At 48.8% G+C, this 19,977-nt stretch overlaps 1 protein-coding gene across 1 annotated transcript; it reads left to right on the forward strand.

The window, feature by feature from the left end:
* Positions 1-8,790: 8,790 nt before the first annotated feature.
* On the forward strand, positions 8,791-18,513 carry SHH (sonic hedgehog signaling molecule). The gene is given in 4 exon segments (XM_050892494.1): positions 8,791-9,099; positions 13,937-14,198; positions 17,808-18,407; positions 18,410-18,513. Coding segments are annotated over 4 exon segments (1,275 nt in total).
* The last annotated feature ends 1,464 nt before the right edge of the window (positions 18,514-19,977 follow it).

Consider the following 19,977-nt stretch of genomic DNA (forward strand, 5'->3'; position numbering starts at 1 on the left):
CCATGCATAAATTATGATTTATTTTGCTTTCCGAAAGGAAGGCTGAGTGAAGTAATAGAGTGTGGGGTTTTTGGTTTGTTTTTTATTATGAATATTTCAAGAGTGTGTTTTTTCTTATGAAGAAAACTCTGCACTTCCAGCAAATTTAATTTTTTTTTCTATATAGAAATAAAAAGAAATAAAAAGAAAAACAGTATCTTTTGTTCAAACCTTAAGAGATGCTAAGTTTTCATAACTCCAGCATTGGAGTGAGACATACATCGTACTCCTCAAAAGTGGCCTTCTTTGGTCATTAACATTATTTTACATATAGCTGGATACACTGTGCACTACAGTATTGTCAATGCATTGTTACTCCGTGCCCAGAGAGAAGCCATGTGCAGAAAAACATGGTTGTATGAATAAAATAAGCATCAACATCAACACTGTCTGATTTTGAGCATTAGTGAGGCATATTACTCTTCAAAACTTACTTAGCTGTTTTTACGATAGCAAGAGCCAAAAGATGAGGGCATAATTGAACTATTGCCCAAAGGCAATTACTGATTGAAATTGATTAATTCTACAAACAAATTTGACCAATAGATTAGTTGTCACGTTATGGCAGATTTGGGCAATACTGCTGCAGTTGTGAAGGAGACGTAACCGCCTAGCATGAATAGTTAATACAGTTTGCTACCCTGTAGAGTTGCTTGTTGAGTTACCCAAGGAAATCTCATCGGGGAACTGAGCAGGGCATGCCACTTTGATGCTATAAAACCATTGTGTTACCTCTCTGCTTTTATGTATGAATCTGAGGAATTGTTAACAGCAGTGAGAGCAGTTTGCTCTGAGCAACACAAATGTAATGAACTTAACATCAAAGTGATGTAAAATCCACTGAAAACAACAGAAAGGCTTCAGCTGAATCCAGAGGACTTTGAATCAAGGCCTACCAGGGTCAAGTCTGCTGTCCTAATGGGTTTTCTAAGGGGATCCTGTGGGAAACTGGAAAAAGGATTCCAATTTCTTGAATCCAGGGATTACTGAGGCTTCAAGCTACTGCTTTTGCAAAATCATTGGTTCAGCTTCAGCTTCTTTCCCCTTCCAGCCCGTGACACAACAGCACAGGAGCTCCGAGCTTCATGGTTGCACAAAGGACCCTTTGCACCCAAGAACCCTGTCACCCCAGGAAAGATGCTCCAGAAAGCCATTTGAGATAAAAATGATCGATGCCGCTACTGCATGCCCAGAAAGAAGCTGCACTAAAGAGTTCCTTACATCATCACGTGTCAGAGGATGGCAGGGTTTAGGTGCAAATCTTTCTGCAGTTATCCAGTCCTTCCGTGCTTGGAGATTAAGCTGCTGAATTGGATATTTCATTACATTATTTCTGAAACCAGTCTGGAAACTGAAGATGATGTGGAGTGTGGCAGCCTGCTCCTGGTTCTGGCTTCACACTGGTGTCACAACTGTTATCAGTGACTTAGTTTGAGTGGGTTTCTACACAAGATTCAAGGCTTTGGTTTTGGCATAGAAAGCCCCATGTGGCTTGAGATGAGTGACCAGAAGACTTCCTGAACTGTCACACAATCCAGTTGCAGATGTGATCAATGAAAGGTGTCCTTCTCAGGTTTTCTAATGTTAATATAAGTAACTTCATTAGTTGACTGTGCAGAGGATTGGGCCCTTCTCTGTTCGTGAGGACGTATTAGCTGATGGAGCATCCCACACGCAATTTCCTGAGCTCTCCTATCTGCATCTTCGCTTGGAAAGGACAGGGGTTTGTTAAGCTTTCAGGAACATTTCAGAGCCCTTTTTTCCGCTATCAAGGTGTTTTAGAGGGAAAGGACATAAATGAGCAATGTGATAGATACGGGGAGCTCTTATTTTGGTTGGGCAACAGATGAGGCATATGGGTAATTTATTGCACTATAATTGTGTTATGTGATATCGATGCTGCAGTATTAATGACTGCAAAGTGCCCAGATTGATTCAGATGGCCATTTACTGTCATTATTACAAATCTAAATAAATAAATAAGAGCAATTGAATTGATGTATCTAAGAAGTGTTTCAAAGTCACCCGGTGACATATATGTAGGCGCTTCTGGACAGAGTGCGACTCAAACAATATCAGGGACATTTTTTATTGGGGTCAGAAAGAAATAGAACAATTAAGTCATTTTCAGTCATATACAATATATTAGGAACTGTTTTAACAAGCACATTGCTAAACTGACTGGCACGAACAAAACATTTTAAAAAGCTGGGGTGTAAATATGCCAGGAAAAAAGAAAGAAAACATGTAAACTATGCTCAAAAATAGTCTGCAAATGTAAGGAAACAAGAAAAACTAAGACAATCATGCACATACCTCTCCTGCTACCATGGCCCAGTGAATACAGTGGTTACCATGGCTGGATCTGGCTATGAGGTGGACTTTAGAGGGCAAGCTTTGTTTCTGATCTCTGCCCAAACAGAGAGCCTTGATCCAGTCTGTTGGTTTGTGTACTTTGGGCAAGCCAACCTCACACTGCAAGAGCCAGCAAGTTAAGTTTGAATTTATCTCATGCCTTCAGGTTTCTCTTAGCATCCCCTGTCTGCCTGTAATATCATACAGACCGGGAGATGTATTATCACTCGATATTCCAAAATATGACTCTGCACTTTTTCCCTAAAATGCAAGAACACTGCAAGTCAGACAGCTAGCATTACTTGCATTTCACAATGCTATTTATGTATCCGCCTTTTTTTTTTTCTGAACAGAAAACAGTACCTTAAAATGTAGATCTTTCTAGAAGATCTTCCATTAACCGTTTTTCCATTAACCATTTGTGGAGAGTATTAATATATATAAAACATAGGCTCTTTTTTTATGTTAAACGCTTTTATTAGCATCAATAATCATTGGTACTGAAAGCAATGAGAGCAAGCCTGTTAAAATAAATAGCTTCTTCATACTCAGAGGTACATTTGAGAATAGATGGGAACCCAGGACAGCCAAGTAAGAACCTGCTAGTATTGATCTGCATGGGAAAAAAAAAACTATTTTGGCTCTTCATACACCCACAACCTCTAACAATCACTGACTCAGTTGCCCAGATAAATTCCTTAGATAAACAACCAAAACCCAAATTAACATACTAACCATTAATAATCCAGTTAACAATTTTTATAACAACAACAACAACAAGAAAAAGATATTATTTCTTTTGAAGGCTTATTCTTAGCAATGTTTATGTGATGCAAACGTTGGATCTAAGTCACCTGCCAATGATCAGGAAAGCAAGTCATCATTACAACCAGGACTAGAAATTAGATATTCTTGTACACGTGGCTGGTGCTTAAGCAGCTACATTCCAATATCTCTTAATTTTATGGGTCATCAGAAACTTAAGAAATATGTGCCATGGTTACCTCTCGCCTCCATGCACTTGGATAAGCTCACACACACACATACGCACACATCACAATTCAATGTACAGAAGGACAAGAACATAACTTTAAAATACCTGGTTATAAAATTGTCTGCTATAAAAAAAATAAAGCTCAAAAACTTGCCCATTTGGTATGTTGCTGCTTTTTTTTAAACTTAACACTCGCTGCCAAGCTTCCACTCCTGGGGACTGCAGAAAGCTGTGTAAGCTGTGAGGAAGATGCTCGGAGGTTACTCCCAACATCGAGCTCCCCTAGCGGCTGCTTCCCTCCCACCTTCCCTGCGTGGATAGAAACACCTCGGTTGGGATTTTCCCCACTCATGACCAGAAGGAAGTGGCTGAAAAGGGATGCAGATCACAGTCCAGGAAGGAAAAAAAAAAGTGATAATCATTCCTACCTGGGGCTTTTGGTATGGGAAAACGTTGGGTTATTCAAGGAGAAGCGAAAAGACCTAAAAGAGAAATCTAAGGGTTTCTCTATAAATGTATAGTCAGACACTATGTATTGCACTGCTGAGGATATAAGGAAACCTGTGGGAAACTCTGCTTTAAAGTTTGGGTTAACAGCAAATATACACACAAAACATAGATAACAATGTCTTACGAATCATGCTGTCTACGTTATTTTTTGCGTGTATGGTGGAAGGCTCTATTGACCATATTCAAGCCAATGATTGGCATTAATCCACAAGCAGATGGATATGAAAACTGCAAAATCAATGCACGTGGACGCAGTTATTCTGGAAAGCAACCATTTTATGTCTCTCCATACACACAGAATATTTTTTTCCTGTAGCAGAAATGCTTATAGACTATTGCCAGACTAAGGGCATATCGAAGCAGATACCAGGCTTCAGCTGCATGACTCCCTGAATTTTGCTGTCAAACCAAAATGGGTTGAAAACTATGATCTTAATTTTTCTTGTTAGTGCCAGGGGTTTGGGTTTTTTGGAAGGAAATTGCAAGGAACAAGACTTGTTCTGCTTGTCACTGTAAAGGCATAGTTGCCAGCTAGCCAGTAATTCTGAACTGAAATTTCTAAGTTGTTTTTCAAGATAGATATTGCAATACCAGAAGGATAGGCAACGAGGGATGTGTAACAATTCCTTTAAATAAAATAGTTTAACATTGTCATGAAGGAGGGTGGGGTATATAAAAGAAACAAACAAAGCTCCAGATGAAAAGCCTGCCTGAGCCTCCTTCCATTTACACCAGTTTTACCCTAGCATAACCTCTGTTTTCACTGAAGTTATTTGTGATTTACTTCTCTGTCAATGATCGCTTTGGTCCCAAATTTCTTGGGAAACATCACAGGTGCAAAGAGGCTACAAGAATGAAGCTTTAATGCTCTAAAACTGGATAATTTATTAAAAAAATCATAGAGTAAGCGTGAGCAAAACCAGTGGCTATTATGGGTGATAAGTAATTAAGACCCAGTTAAAAGCTACACAAATATTTGCTTCTCCAGTTCTCTGAGGGAAACATCCTGTATTTTGGGATTCATCACCCAAAATATATCAGCGCAAGAAAACTCAGGGAGCTTGAAATGACCAACAAGCAACCTCGCTTGTGCAGTCTGAACCCTTCCCTGGCTTTATGCAGAGCAAACAGCCAGCAGAGAGTCCAGATATTAAAAAAAAACCCAAAATAAGATAAATAATAACTGAGATTCTCAAATAGCTTGGCCTGGGCCCAGGTGCACCCACTGCTGCCCCTTCTCAGCCTGGGCCTCATGGGGATGGCCCAGGCCAGTGTGGCCCCATGGCCCCGTGCATGGCCCTGCAGGGTGGGGGAAGCCTTGGAGCTGCCATGGGGTTTGGCAGAGGCGCTGGAAGAGCCCGTACAGCAGCAAGGAAATCTGGGCCATGGGGCTGTGATGGGTGCTTGCACAAGAGCAAGAAAAATAGGACTCCATGGGATCAGTGGTAGATGATCCTGGGACTGTGGTGCTTGCTGCATCCAGGAGGACCAGGGGTCCAGATGACTCAAGGGGCTCCCCATCACCACACTAGGGCTTTGGGGCCCGACAAGGAGCCCGGTGGCAGCTCCAAGAGGGACCTGGCTGTGTGGTCAGGGGTGGTGGAGCAAGTGAGTCTGCACTCAGGGGCCTTCCCCGGTACCCTCACCCTGGGCAGCCCTGAAGGGACCCTGGGGGCTGCTCCCCATGGGGGGCAACAGCGGCTTTGGTTTGTGGTGGCATGGGCAGAGGGGTGCAGAGCATCTCACTCCCCCCCGGAAGACTGGGACAGCCCCAGCCTCCCTCCCCAGGGAGCAAAAGAGCGGCCTGCAGGTTTGGGGGACAACAGGACACAACATTGATTTTTATAATTCATGATGGAGGGATTAATCCCTCTAAAGAGGGCATCAGTGCCCAACCGGTGGCTGTTGTTGTTGCTTGGTTTGGGGTTTTTGCTGTCGTTGTTGTTGTTAAAATGTGAGTGCGGGCAGGGATGGGTGTTGGTCTGGCACTGATGCTCCCTTCAGCAGCACTGGGTTTGGGGTGGTGGGTGCAGGCGGCTGGCGGTGCCACGGACAGGACACCCGTCGGAGGGTGCTCCAGTGCCTTTTCCCGCTGGTGTGAGTTGGGGGGGGTCTTGGGGGTTATTTTTTTCCCAGAAGCTGTGGCATTTAAAAGAAAAGAAAAAAAAAAAAGGAAAAGAAAAGCTTAACACGGGTAGGAGAGGCAGGCGCATCCCGGAGGCCCGGGGAGCGGCGGGGCAGGCGGGCGGGAGCGGCGGCCCGGCTCCCCCGGCTCCCCCCGGCTCCCCCCGCCCTGCTCCCGGCGGGGCCGCGGCCAGCTCCAGCCTGCGCTGAAACTGAGCAGACCCTCCCCGCACCCCCCAGCTCTGCTTTCTTTCACATCTAATTTGATAGGAGGGTGATTTCAAGCTTCCCACAGTTACAACTTTTCTTGATTTCTCCCTTAGCCCCCCCCCCTCCCCGCGCATTTATTACTTGCATTTAATTAATTCCTTCTTTGCGTTTCCTTTCCTGTTAATCTTTGGGTGACTGCTTTGTACATATGGCAATCTGATAATGAGGGAGTTTATCCTTATTCTCTATACTTCTTCATTGCGATGTCCACCCGTCTAGTGCCTGGGATATCGATCATCTTTCCTTGGGGAGGGGGACAAGGTAAGAGGGGTGATAAAAGATTTGCAGTATCCCACACCATTAAGAATAGCTTATATTCCTTGGCACTGTTTAATCAACTGTTATATCAAGTCATGCTGTTTAAGCAACCACATCAAAAGAACATACCCTCTTTTGTATAAATTATATATTCCTTGTATCTGTCTTCTCACATGCACGCAGACGGGGAGATAAAACTTAAGTTTGTTTTTTAATAGCATGAAGCAGATATTTAGCTGTTATACAACTTGTTTCTGCAACTAACTTGGTTGATAAAAACCTAGAAGCCAAGCTGCTGACTTTCTAACTTTTTACCCATTCCCAAGTCAAAACTCCCAAATTTAAAGCTCGGAAAGAGAAATCAATGATTCACTGAAACTCTACAAAGAAACATAAATAGCAGAAGAAAAGTATAGGCTAAAAAAGAGGGAAGAGCACCAGTTAGAGTCGGTGTGAGAGGTTCGGATCACTTCTTTCGGCTATTTTCTAAAGTTTACGTAAAAGACCACTTCGTCCCTTGAAAAGTCCATGCTGTCCTGCTTGTTACAGTTTACGGATATACAACTTTTTTACCACTTAAAAACTCATTTTAAAGTCCATTTTCACATGGTTTAAGTTGATTACGACTCAGCTCGATGTCACAGACCGGAAAACTCCCATATAATTGCTCGCCCCAAAGAGCTTTTTTTTAAAAAAAACCCTTAAATAAAGTTGATTTTTTTTGTTTTTCTGAGAGAGTGGACTTTGAATTACTTCAGCATGTCGTCTTGGCATTTTTAAGAACTCCTAAAAAACTCCTGAAAGTTTCTAGATCCTAGGACAAATTGTATTTTCTTAGGAGCAAAAGTAAATGAGCTCTTTACAGGCAGAGAAGTGTTTGTTCATATGGGACTCTGCTTTTCTGTCTAACCTGCTCTATCAGCCCCATCTCTGCAATTTTGCTCGTCTTTCAACACCTTTGTCTGATTAGTAGCTTTTGGAGATCGGGATAAAGACATCACTTGCCACGCTGCATGAGATAACAATTAATTTAACATTAAACTTATCCCCTTTCCATTCACTTTGCTTGGATCGATCTCTGTTAATTGTGTTTGCGGATGCTTTCAACACTATGCTTTTCTTAAAAACTTAATGACACCCCGCAAGGAGGTGTAAAAGTCTAAAACGCTCCTCTTCGACTTCGACCAAAGAAACAAAGAATATAGCCCCAGCGTGCTCAGGAGACCATCTATTTTTAATAAGTTGACTTTTCATGCACTTCTGAAGACACAATATTATTTCAAACTGGGTGATATTCCTGGGTTTATTAAAAAGGAAAAAAAAAAGTGCCATTTAGATCTCTCCACATTGCAGTTGTGTGACACACAAGTCAGACACGCTAACTTCATATAACTGCCGCCTCGCATCAAACTTACTTGTTTCTGCCTTTAAAGCAGTCATTTATCAGCTAAAAGGCGAGTGTGTTTAAAAATGTATGTCTTTAGAAGGGAGAGCAATGTCCCTTTTGAGGGGGAAGAAACCTGTTACAAAGCCACTTCGGTGGGTGCGCTCCTAAATGGCATTATTCCCCCCCGGGCGTTAATATTTCCCCAATACGTTCGTATTTGCACGGCTCCCCGATAATTCGGCATTTTATTTAACCGCAACTGCCCTTAGAAACTTGACTTGCACTGAGGCAGCCTCCTAATCTTATTTATTTTTTTTTCCTCTTTCACAGAGGCATCTGTTCCTCTTGCTGACAAATGTACCATTCTGCCAAGAAAGTTTTTGAAAAAAAAAAAAACAAAACCAGCGTGTAATTGATGTTATCCCAAGAAAGCGCGATCTCCACCCCTCTCAGCTCCAAGCCCTTCAGGTAAAAGGAAAAAAAAAAAAATCTTTCAAGAATTTGTTGCCTTTTTGAGGGTTAAAACATCAGAAGACAAGCTTGTCTCGCCTTGGCCAATCAGCTCTCGGCCCTGGCAGCTATAATATAGAACTAAAGGCAGACTCCTCTCACAAGCGTCTTGCTTTGCTACCATTAAAATCAGACCCTTTTTTTGTCTCTCGATTGCTGTCTCCCGACCAAACTCCGATGTGTTCCGTTATCAGCGACCTAAAGCCTGCCATTCCAGCACCTGTCTTGCTAGGGATCGGTGGATAGTATACGATTCAGAAAGCAGACAAGGACATAGGAGGAGAGAGAGCTCTAGAGAGACAGCCAGGGATAGGCACAGAGAGCTTTGAAGTAATTGGATTCAATGGACGAAATGCTGCTGTTGACAAGAATTCTCTTGGTGGGCTTCATCTGCGCTCTTTTAGTCTCCTCTGGGCTGACTTGTGGACCAGGCAGGGGCATTGGAAAAAGGAGACACCCCAAAAAGCTGACCCCTTTAGCCTATAAGCAGTTTATTCCCAATGTGGCAGAGAAGACCCTAGGGGCCAGTGGAAGATATGAAGGGAAGATCACAAGAAACTCCGAGAGATTTAAAGAACTAACCCCAAATTACAACCCTGACATTATTTTTAAGGATGAAGAGAACACGGGAGCTGACAGACTGATGACTCAGGTAGAGCCACAGAGATACCTGTATTTGTGTTTGTTAACCTCTCTGAGCAATCCTAAAGGACGCATCTGTCTTAGTATTTTTGAAAGCCCCCCCCTTTCCCTCTCCCCCTCCTCCCCCCGCCCCTCCAAACTCGGCTAGTTTCCCCCGTTGAATGTAAATACCATCTATCCAGACAAGTTAGCAGGGGCTGGAGCTGGAGCTATCTTGATATTTGGTGGGGGAATCTGTGTGATACTTACAGTCATTACCGTGCCATGGCGTTCCCTGTAACTTGGTTAGAGATTGCTGTTTGCATTTGTCCCCAAGGATGCACTTTGATCAAACGAATTGCATACAGCTCAGAGGACCCCAAGTGTATAGTGACCGCCAGGCCACTCACTCATTATTACAAACGCAGTCCTCGGTTGCTACGCCTGCTGACTTGATTTTTTATATATATATTTTATTTCTTTTCTTTTTTTTTTTTGCTTCATTTCATTTTAGCCTTCATTATTATTATTTTTTTTTCCCTCGTGAGCATATTCTAAATTTAGTAGGCATGCAGTCGTGCACTCACAAAAGGCAGCTGAAGCCGGATCGACCATTCCTCTCCTGATTCCGTATTATATAGCTCGTATTGCAATACCATCATTTGCAATTGTGCCCATCAGAGCGTAAATATATTGATATTTCTTTAAGGATGCTCGCCACCAATGCTGTGGTACTTCCATAGGGGAGGGACTTGCAACTTATCGGCATTGCATCACCTTCTGTTTTAAAAAATCTGATGGCACAAGGTTTACAACTGGGTAAATATTGGATCTCGGGTGGAATCAGATTGCGGAACCATTTTATGCAAAAAAAAAAAAGAGAGAGAGGGAGAGAACCTCTCCGAGAGTCACCTCATAATTATTATTCATGCTCAACAGAGAGCTCGGTGAAGTCAATTGCTCTGCCAATCCCGGAGTTTCTGAAACTACATGCAATCTAGACACTGGAAATGGGTTTCCTCCAAATATAGGTCAACAGCGCTTTTTTAATATTAATACATTTAAGCCCCACCTTCAGTGCTAGAACAGGACTCGCCTGGAAGGACTAGGCGGGGAGTGGACGCGGGGAAGGGGGAGTGTGGGGGGTGGAATTTCCCAAACTCTCCCCGTTCCTCGGCCTGATTTTCCGCACGTTTGCCGGGTCTCCCGGGGCGAGGGACCGGCGGCCGCCACCATCTCCTCCCGACCACCTTAAATCGCACCGCACCTCCGAGCGCGGCGGCGCGCCTCTGCCCGGCCGCCGCCGCCGCCGCCGCCCGCTGCCCGCCGCTGCCCCGCGCAGGGGTGCGGAGCGGGTGTCGGTCCCCGGCTGGGGCGCAGCGCGGTCCGCGCCCCTCTGCGCACCCGCGGTCCTGCGCCCTCGCTGCCTCCGGTGCGAGGCGTGCGGCGAGTCAGCCGCGGCTCTCGCATTTTCAGCTCCACTTACTCCCCTCGCGTATCGATCGCGGCGGCTCGGGTTTCACCCTTCCCTCCGCAGCCCGGCGGCGGCGGCGGCAGCGGCGGCGGCGGCTCCGCGGGAGACGGGCTCCCGCCGGGGCACGGCGCATCCCTCCCTGCGCGGCTGCGCCGGTGCGTGTGCGCGGCGGAGCGGGGCGGCCAGGCAAAGGCGGGGGGGGGGGGAGGGGGGGGGGGGGAGCCGGGAGGCGGTCGGGAGAGGTGGGCTGCGGGCCGGGGGCGGCGTGCGGGCTGACCCCGGCCCCGCGGCTCTCCCGGGGCACGCCGCGCCGGCTACGCGGCTGGCCGCTCTCGCTGCATTAGCTGGCAGCATCTGAACTCCTGACCTTCTGTCAACTTCCCTCAGACGAACGAAACGAAAACAAATACTTCCCCCCCACCCCACCCCACCCCCCGCCGCCTTCAGTGCTTATTCCCGTGCCTTAGACACAAAGGGGGAGGTGGGCTGAGGGCTGCGGGGACGGGGAGGCCGCAACGCCGGGTACCCGGCGGCAAAGAGGGGAGCGAGGTGGGGGACCGAGCCGGGCTCCGGCACTCCTCGGCGAGGCAGGGAACGGGGCTGGGGAGGGGGCGGAGGGGCTGCCCTTGCCCACCCTCCCCCGGGCACGGCCGGGTCGGCAGCGCCCCGAAGTGCCGTCCTGCCGCCGGCCTCCCTGCCTTGCTTTTTCTCTCCTTCCCTCTCTCCCTCGGCCAGCAACCTCTCGTTAAATCCCAGCTTTTAAACGCCTGCTTCGCGAGCCCTTCAACCATGGAGAGATCTTCCCTGAGCAGAATCGTTAAACTTGCAGAATAGTTGCCGAATGCATTAGCCGCTAGTTAATATTAACTCCAGAAGGGGGGGAAAAAACGCAAACAGAGGTAGGTAAGTCAGGTTCTCAACTTCGCAGGTGACAACAGCAGTTTGCTGAAGGCTCCCCCCTTCCTCCCCTCCGTCCCCCCCACCCCAGCCATTGGCTGGATTCGGGGGAGAGATAAGGAGGCCAGGTCAGTATGATAAAGCTGGAATTTGTATGAAATAAAATAGCAATCTCGTGTAATGCAGGCACACAACCGGTGCGTGATGTGAGGAATTTAGAGATCAACTTGGCATTTAGGAAGCCCACCAGGTTGTTTACACTGACAGGTACCTGTTAAGTGTTTCCTTCAAGCAATTCATTTGTGAAGAGATTAGGAGCTGGCAGGAGAGGGCTTGTTGAACAACTTTGCCTCCACACAAAGCGTTAGTGGAGGCAGCCCTGCTGAGCTTCACGGTGGCTGAACAGAATTGGGCTTGATTTGTGGCACACGACCCAATGAATTAATAAATAGTCTGGGCTTCACGGCTTTTGACTCTGACAGTATAAAAGGGAGGAAAATCCTTTAGGAGGTCGTTTCTTCTTCTTTATTTCGCCTGAAGGCGGGAGCTGGTGCTGGCAGGGCCAGAGCGGCAAGAGCCCCTCGGCGCTGCCCGCACCGCTGCCCGCACCGCTGCCCGCACCCCTGCCCGCCCCTCCGCGCCCGCTGCCTCCCGTGCGCAGCGGCGGGGCAAGACATCTCCGTGTCGCACAGGGCTGCCGCCTTATCAGTAGCTGAGACGTTTGATCCTTCGCTTCCTCCCCCCTGTAAATCAGTGGAGGAGCGTATCCATCCTCTTAGGTGTGCGAGGGAGAGAGGGGAGGGGGGAAAAAAAAAAATCAAACTCAACTTCCTTGTGCTGCTCCGCTTTGCTGCCGGGAACGGTGCCGAAACCCAAACACCCGGCTCTTTCCGTAAAATGGTAGGCCAGAGAGTCCAAAGTGAGCTCACGATTGCGTTTTATATCTCTCGGGGACCTGTGTATTGCTGGAATTGCTTTTTATGGCTCTTGATAGACACACGGGAACTTTCTTGTTGAGCAACCTTGTCACGTCCCTAAAAGTAGCGTCGTCGGGATAATGGAGGGGCTTTGCCTTTCTGGGAGCTGTGAAGGGGGCCTTTGCGGTCTCTTACTGGACGTGTTGGGAGCACACTGGGGAGAATGGTCCTGCAGAAGGCCAAGCATCCCAGTCAGGCCACCAAAAATGAGGGAAGAGCAGCTTACTGCGTCCTGCCATGGCTTTAATCCACATCGGTATTTGCATCAAGCGAGCCACATCGTGTATATCCATGAGTTATTTTCCTTTCAAAAAGGGGGGAAAAAGTTGGCAACGTGTGTGTTTCTAACTCTGTACCTTTAGTCAAGCGCTTTTCAATGCTTTCAGTGCTGATTTCCTATTTCTGCGGGGCTGTGAGTCCTTTTCCCCTACAGCTGGCATGTCTATTCCCCCCCTTGGCTAGGATAGGAATCCCCTCCCAAACTTTCAGAGTTTCATTTAGAACTCACCCCCCCTCTACCGCTGCAGCTCCCCTTCCTCTCCCTCCCCCCCATCCCGCCCCCCTCATTTGCTCAGTCCCCGCAGGCCCCCGGTGCTGCAGGGCACGGTTCAGCCCCGGGGAAGGCCGGTGGCTCCGGAGGGGCGATGGAAAACCCTGTAGTGCTTCTCCACGGAGTGGGAAAACGTTTCACTCCACACAAAGGGTCTTCTAGCTTGCATAGCATCCCTGCTTCGGTTAACTTCCCTCCTTGGCCCTCCCTTGCTTTTCATCTTCCCACTAAGAGCTATATTATTGTATGGATTTGCTCGGCTTTGTAGGCGAGCGCCGATGTATGTTTGAAGCGGAGTGAATGCTCCCAGCCCATGCTGCTTTGAGGGCTCTAATGAGTGATGGGCGAAGGGAGAGAAAAAAACCCCCACCCCTCCCTCCAGCACATAAAGGCTGTTAACATGTATTGAGACCCCTTTCAACACAGAATTAAGCTGAAAAGACCCGGAGAGACATTCCGGGGGGGAATCCGTGACTTCGAGATATATGGCGAGTGTTTGTTCTCGGCAGAAACTTTGCTCTCGGGAAGGGGACAGGGCACTTAGCGGCAGGAATTTGCTCCGTGCAGGTGGCTTTGAACCGACCCACTCACACCCCAGCGCCGGTGATGGGGCAGGGGGGTCCCCCCTGTCCCTGCAGCAGGTGCCGGGGGAGGGGGCGGCTCCGTCTCAGTGGGTCTTCCTGGTGTTTCACCCCCTTTGCCTCCCGTGTCCCCAAGTTTCGCCCCCCTCCTCCTCCTCCTCACCTGCCTCCCCGTCCCTCCCTGGCAGCGGGGGAGAAGATGCTCAGCCCTGGCTCGGCCCATCCTGCGGCGCGTTTTGGGGGAGGGGGCTGCCGCCGATCTGGCGGGGGAGGGAGGGCAGGATGCGGCCCTGGGGGGGATAGATGGTGAAGGAGGGGGGGTGTCTGCTCCTGGCTGCAGCAGTGCCCCCCCGCAATGCGCCCTTCCCCGTGTGCCCGTATCCCCGCAGCGCTGCAAGGACAAGCTGAACGCCCTGGCGATCTCGGTGATGAACCAGTGGCCCGGGGTGAAGCTGCGGGTGACCGAGGGCTGGGACGAGGACGGCCACCATTCCGAGGAGTCCCTGCACTACGAGGGCCGCGCCGTGGACATCACCACCTCGGACCGGGACCGCAGCAAGTACGGCATGCTGGCCCGCCTGGCCGTCGAGGCCGGCTTCGACTGGGTCTACTACGAGTCCAAGGCGCACATCCACTGCTCCGTCAAAGCAGGTAAGGCGGGCAGCCTGCCCAGGGACACGTCGAGGTGGTGGGGACACCCCCGGGCCACGGCTCAGCCCCCCCAGAGCCTTCTCCGCCCTGCTCGGTGCCGCCCGGTCTCCCTCCTCCCCGTCCCCGCAGGGTCCCCATCAGCCCTGCCCGCCCCGTCGGGGCTCCTCCGGGGATGCGGAGCGGAGCCCCCGAGGGCGCAGCCTACCTCCCCCCCGCCTCTTACTGATCCCGCCGGCGCAGGGGTGGGGGAAAAGAAGGGGGGGGGGGGGAAGGGGGAAAAAAAAAAAAGCCCAGCCAGCTGCAGCACTTTTTGACAGCATTTTATTTGGGTGATTTGCTTGCCCAGCCTTCCCACGCAGCCACACACCCTTCTCCTCCCGCCGTGGGATTTGCTGCTTTCCCCATCCAAAGAGCATGTTCAACACAAGCACTAGTGGCCGTCGGCAGCCGCCCCGCTGGCTGCACGCCTTACTCGCGATCGCTAATCTCCGAGTGGGAGCCGGCCAGAAAAATAAATAAGAAACGTGGTCCCCTGCCTTCTTCAGCGGTAGCCGCTAGGAAATTCCCAGATAGGGATACACATACATATAATTTTTTCCCTCCCCTCCCCTGTGCTTACAACGCCACACGCTGTCTCAACCCAGGAACAGCTCGCAAGAAATCCCCGACTCGCCGAGTTAATTTTCTTGACACTTGACACTTTTTTGGGGGGGAGCAAAATGGTTGGCAAGTGCCAGCTCCCCCCCCGCCCCCGCCGCCTCCCTCCACCCGGCTGCATGACAGCTAAAGCACTTTCTAATAGCATCCTCTAGCCCAGCAGCCCGCTGGAAGTGTCAAGAAACACTTGGTTGCAAAAGAAAAGAATGGGCTTTCTTTAAATATAGCCGTTTGCTTCAAAACCAGCAGCCCCGGTTTTTTTGCTTCAAAACCAGCAGCGACTGCAGGGAAACCAGCCTGGCCTCGCCATGCCTGTCTGCAAGAGGGGCTCATCCCCCCGCTCCAGCCCTAAGCTCCTCAGGGGCTGAGCCGAGGTAGCACCTCTCCTGGCCCACTCAGGCTTTGTCCTTAGAGCCTGCTACCGCTTTTGTTCAGCTCCCCAGTCCTTTCTAGCCAAAAGGAGGCCCTGCAAAGCTGTCAGCCGTGCGGTGATATGAAACATCCCTTTCAATAGCAAAGATCGGCTTTATAGCGCAAGGTGTCCGATTGTGGCGCGCGATGACCTTAGCCCAAGCGCACCCCCTAATCCACCCCCACGGGTATTTCATAGGAGAGGAGTAACCCCAAGCTGCTCATTGAGATTCGGCACACATGGACTTGGGGGCAATATTTAGAGGGTGTCAGGCAGGGTCGTGTGACTGTACCACGCGGGCTGCAAGGGAGCAGGCTTGAATTCCACCCACTCAGCCTGATTTCAAACTGTCCAAACCTCGTTTCATGACAGAGCATCTTATGAGAAGATTAAACCCCATAATGCCAGGCAGGAAGATTCTTTATCTAGATCTCTGTTTGCAAAAAGTATGATCCTGGAGACTGGAATGCAAAGAAGAGTTCCCCCAAGGCCTGAATTATTGTCACCAGGACAGAGGAGGGAGAGGCAGGGGTGGTAAAAGGGACATTGATAATGCGCTACAGCAAGTATTTAGAGCAAGCTTCTACATTTAAAATTCAAATACAGATCTTGAGTGCCTTGGAAAAGTGGCTCTGCTGTGCAAATAGTGCTTGGAAGGTCCTGGGTTTTTTGGAGAGTATGTGTGTGAATTGGCACATAGGGTTTCTGCACCTGAACAAATAGGGAGGGGGAGAAAAGGGGGGGAAGAAGCTGGGAAAAAAATGGAAGTGTCCTCTCTTCCAAGAGTGTCTGCATTTATTACATGAATCAGAATGACAATGCTGATCCTTTATTGGATTTTAATTAGAGAACCCAAACAAGCACTGCTCAAAGAAGCAGATTTTCACACCTCTGCCAATTCACTGGCATGTTTGTAGAGCTGCTACACTACTAGATCTATTCATCAAGTCCCTGAATATGCAAACAAAGCTCTAGCCAGACCTTTACCGCCGGCTTGTAGGAAGGTGTAGTTTGCTAGCAGAGGGCTCCACATAAAGCACATAGCTTGTTTGTTGCCATGTCCTCCCTGAAGAGGCCTTGGAGATCTCACTGCTTCATTTCTGAAGGAGAAGTGATAAAGTCGTTAGCAAATCAATAACGGTCTGATTTTCACCCTTCCTGTCCTTCCTGAGAAAGTCATTAGGAGACACTCCAAGGATTTATTTAAATCATAAGAGCTTCAGTACCCGCCACAGAGGCAAAATATAAAATCTTACCGCCTTTAGGAGATAAATCACCAGGACTCTAAACTGGCATAGGGAGTAACTGGGAGAAACCAGGGGAAGGCAAGGGAGGGATGAGGAATCTCAAGAGCTGTAGCAAAGACACTTGCTACTGTGACATACTGTGGGCTACTACCCAATATATAGAAAATCAGAGCTTTTAGGAACACTGCAGAGTCCCTTGGCTAAGTCAGAGACCAGCTTAGAACAGGGCAGATGTCCTCTCCCACCGCCCCGCATGTGGCTGAGCTTCCAGAAAGGGATTTGCAAGAGAGACTTAAAGTCTCATCGCTATTTCTGCTTTCTTTAAACCTGCAATTGTTCCTCTTGGTAGCACTGGAAAGCAGCAGCAGTTGGCGACAGCATTTAGTATCTAAACTCTGAGTAACTCCAAGAGCTGGAGGAGGTGAAGGAGGGATGTGCTTGGGCCTGACACAGGCGTGGGGCTGCCCGGGGACCACAAGCCCTGGGACAGGGAACAGCATCCTCCTTCCAGTGGGGTGGGAAAGGCGGGGGAGATGCTTTTTTTTGGAAAGAGGAGTGAACCGGAGTGCTGGGGATGCCAAACAGGGGTGTTACAGGGGGTGGCATGTGCCCCAGCAGCCGCCGTGCCGAGCAGGAGGACAGCGAGGGCTGGGGGCAGCACGGGGTCACGTGCAGGATGATGGAGGGGGGCTCGGGAAATCCAGGCTGTTGCTTTCCAGTGGGGCGATGGGCAAATTCATGTGCTCCTCCCGGCAAAACCTTGTCCTGCTCTCTGCTGTTTGCTGCCCTAGATGGGCTCCTTGAGTAAAAGCTGCGTGGGGACCCCGAGCATTGCGAGCACCGACGCTCGCCTAAAGGAGAAAGCTTATGCCAGCAAAACTGCTTGGCTTTGAAAGCCCGTGAGTTATCTGGCATCAGGTGTCGGTGCAGGGCAAACAGTAGCCAAGTGGGACGCTCTTCCAGAAGACATCTGTTCTGGAACAGCTTTCTCAGTGGAAATATTTTCGCTCCTTTCCTTAATGAGACAAACCACCCTTGTAACTCCTAACCCAGAGGAAGATGCACCGGCTCAAATCTGGCAGGAAGGGGACTCCCACTTGACCCGCTGAGTGCAAATGGGGCACGCTTATAGATGAGGATGGAGGAATTTCAGAGGAGAGCGAGGCTGCATCCTGCACCCGTGCCTCTCGGGCGGGTCGGGGTGGCGGGGAAAGCAGTGTGTCCCCTTGTGCCCCCATGCCCTGGCCCGGCAGGTGCCCCCTCTAACCCTGCTGTGCCTCTCTCCTTGCACAGAAAACTCAGTGGCGGCCAAATCCGGGGGCTGCTTCCCCGGCTCGGCCACAGTGCACCTGGAGCAAGGCGGCACCAAGCTGGTGAAGGACCTGAGCCCCGGGGACCGGGTGCTGGTGGCCGACGCGGAGGGCCGTCTGCTCTACAGCGACTTCCTCGCCTTCCTCGACCGGGAGGACGGCTCCCACAAGCTCTTCTATGTCATCGAGACGCGGCAGCCCCGGGCCCGGCTGTTGCTGACGGCTGCCCACCTCCTCTTTGTGGCCCCCCAACACAACCAGTCGCAGGCGGGGACCCCCAGCAGCCGGGCGCTCTTCGCCAGCCGCGTACGGCCGGGCCAACGGGTCTACGTGTTGGGCGAGGGCGGGCGGCAGCTCCTGCCAGCGGCCGTGCACAGCGTCTCGCTGCGGGAGGAGGCTTCGGGGGCGTACGCCCCGCTCACCGCCCAGGGCACCATCCTCATCAACCGGGTGCTGGCCTCCTGCTACGCCGTCATCGAGGAGCACAGCTGGGCGCACTGGGCGTTCGCTCCCTTCCGCCTGCTCCAGGGGATGCTGGCTGCCCTCTGCCCCTCCGGCGGGGGGCCCCGATGGGTGCCCCCACCGCTCCTGGCATCCACTGGTACTCTCGCCTCCTCTACCGCATCGGCAGCTGGGTGCTGGATAGTGACTCTCTGCACCCGCTGGGCATGGTGGTGCCGTCCAGCTGAGAGCATCCCGTGCTGCCCCGGCCGCCCGCCAGCCTCCGAGGGAGAGACAGAGACACAGAGAGAGAGAGAGAAAGGAGAAAAAAAGGAGAAAAAAAAAAAAGAAAGGAAAAACCTAAAAGAAAAAAAAAGGAAAAAAAATTGCATATTTTTAAAAGAGAGCACGGATTAAGACTTAAAAATAATAATAATAAAATAATAATAATAAAGTAGGACAGTCCAAAGTAGACTTTAAGGGAAACAAAGACCCCGGGAAGTTCTGTTCCGTTTAGTTTATAAATATATATATATTTTTATTTGTTCTTTTGTTTTGTTGTTTTGTTGGTTTTTTTGTTTTTTGGTTTTTGTTTTTTTTTTTCCTCCTCTCCTGGATATTTATTTCTTTGGTATTTTGAATAGATGTTTTAAATGATATGAACCGGACCTTCAAGAGCCTTAAATAGTTTCTTTGATAATTTATTATCATGTGAACTGTACTCACAGGGGAAAAAATTATTTTGTGAGGCCAAGCAAAACTGCGCAGAGTCTATTTTTCTACATGTCATGTGTGTCCTGACTTTCAGAAAGCAAAATTCTGTACTTTCCCATCTCTCCATTACATTGCTCCTTCATTTCAGCAAGTCTAAAAAACAAGCAAACAAACAAACAAACACACAAAAAAAGACAAACTTCATGGGGGTCCATAAATTATATTTTTATACACAGAATTGTAAATTAGATTTTTTTGAGAGATCAATACTTAACTGAATCACATTTCGTTTTTTGAAATAGTGTAAAATATGAGAATATATTATTTTAATTTAAATAGTTTCAAATGTAACGTCATTTCCTGTATTGTTTTCCATGTTTTGCTTTGTAAAAACACCATTTGGCCACATTCATGGAAGTCAAGACTGTTACACAAACTTTTTATTTGCAAAAAACGTAAGAAACTTTGTTATTTTTAACTTCAAAAAAAAATTTATTAGAAAATAATATTTTTTAAAAAGCGCACATGGCGGCAATTCTGTGACGATGGAGACGGTAGTTTGTACAGAGGGGAGAAAAGGATGTTTTGCATTAATAAATTGAGAAATAACTGCTGTAAATTTACTAAAATGTATTTTTGAATATTTTGTAATAGTTTTAATAGTTTTATAGAAATAAAATGTGCCATGCACAGTCTGGTTAGTATATATTAACTAAGAGTTCCTGGTGCATCCCATTTTTTTTTTTCCTTTTTGCTTATTGGTTTAGGAAACATGATGCCTAAAGGAGTGCCCATTCTTTTATTTAGATGTGTTGCTTATAACTTTTAATTTTGGTACTTTAATTAAGGAAAAGAATCCATCACATCCACTCGTAACCTGGAATCTCTTGTACTAACAGTAGAACCTCACTTATTCGCACGAGCGACCGGGAGACGCAGTTTCCCTTCGCCGGGGCCCTGGCTCCCCGTCCATGCTCAGGCGATGCTCCCCTCTTCCA

This window comes from Gymnogyps californianus, chromosome 2, assembly GCF_018139145.2.
Source record: "Gymnogyps californianus isolate 813 chromosome 2, ASM1813914v2, whole genome shotgun sequence".
In the NCBI taxonomy this organism is placed as follows: domain Eukaryota; kingdom Metazoa; phylum Chordata; class Aves; order Accipitriformes; family Cathartidae; genus Gymnogyps; species Gymnogyps californianus.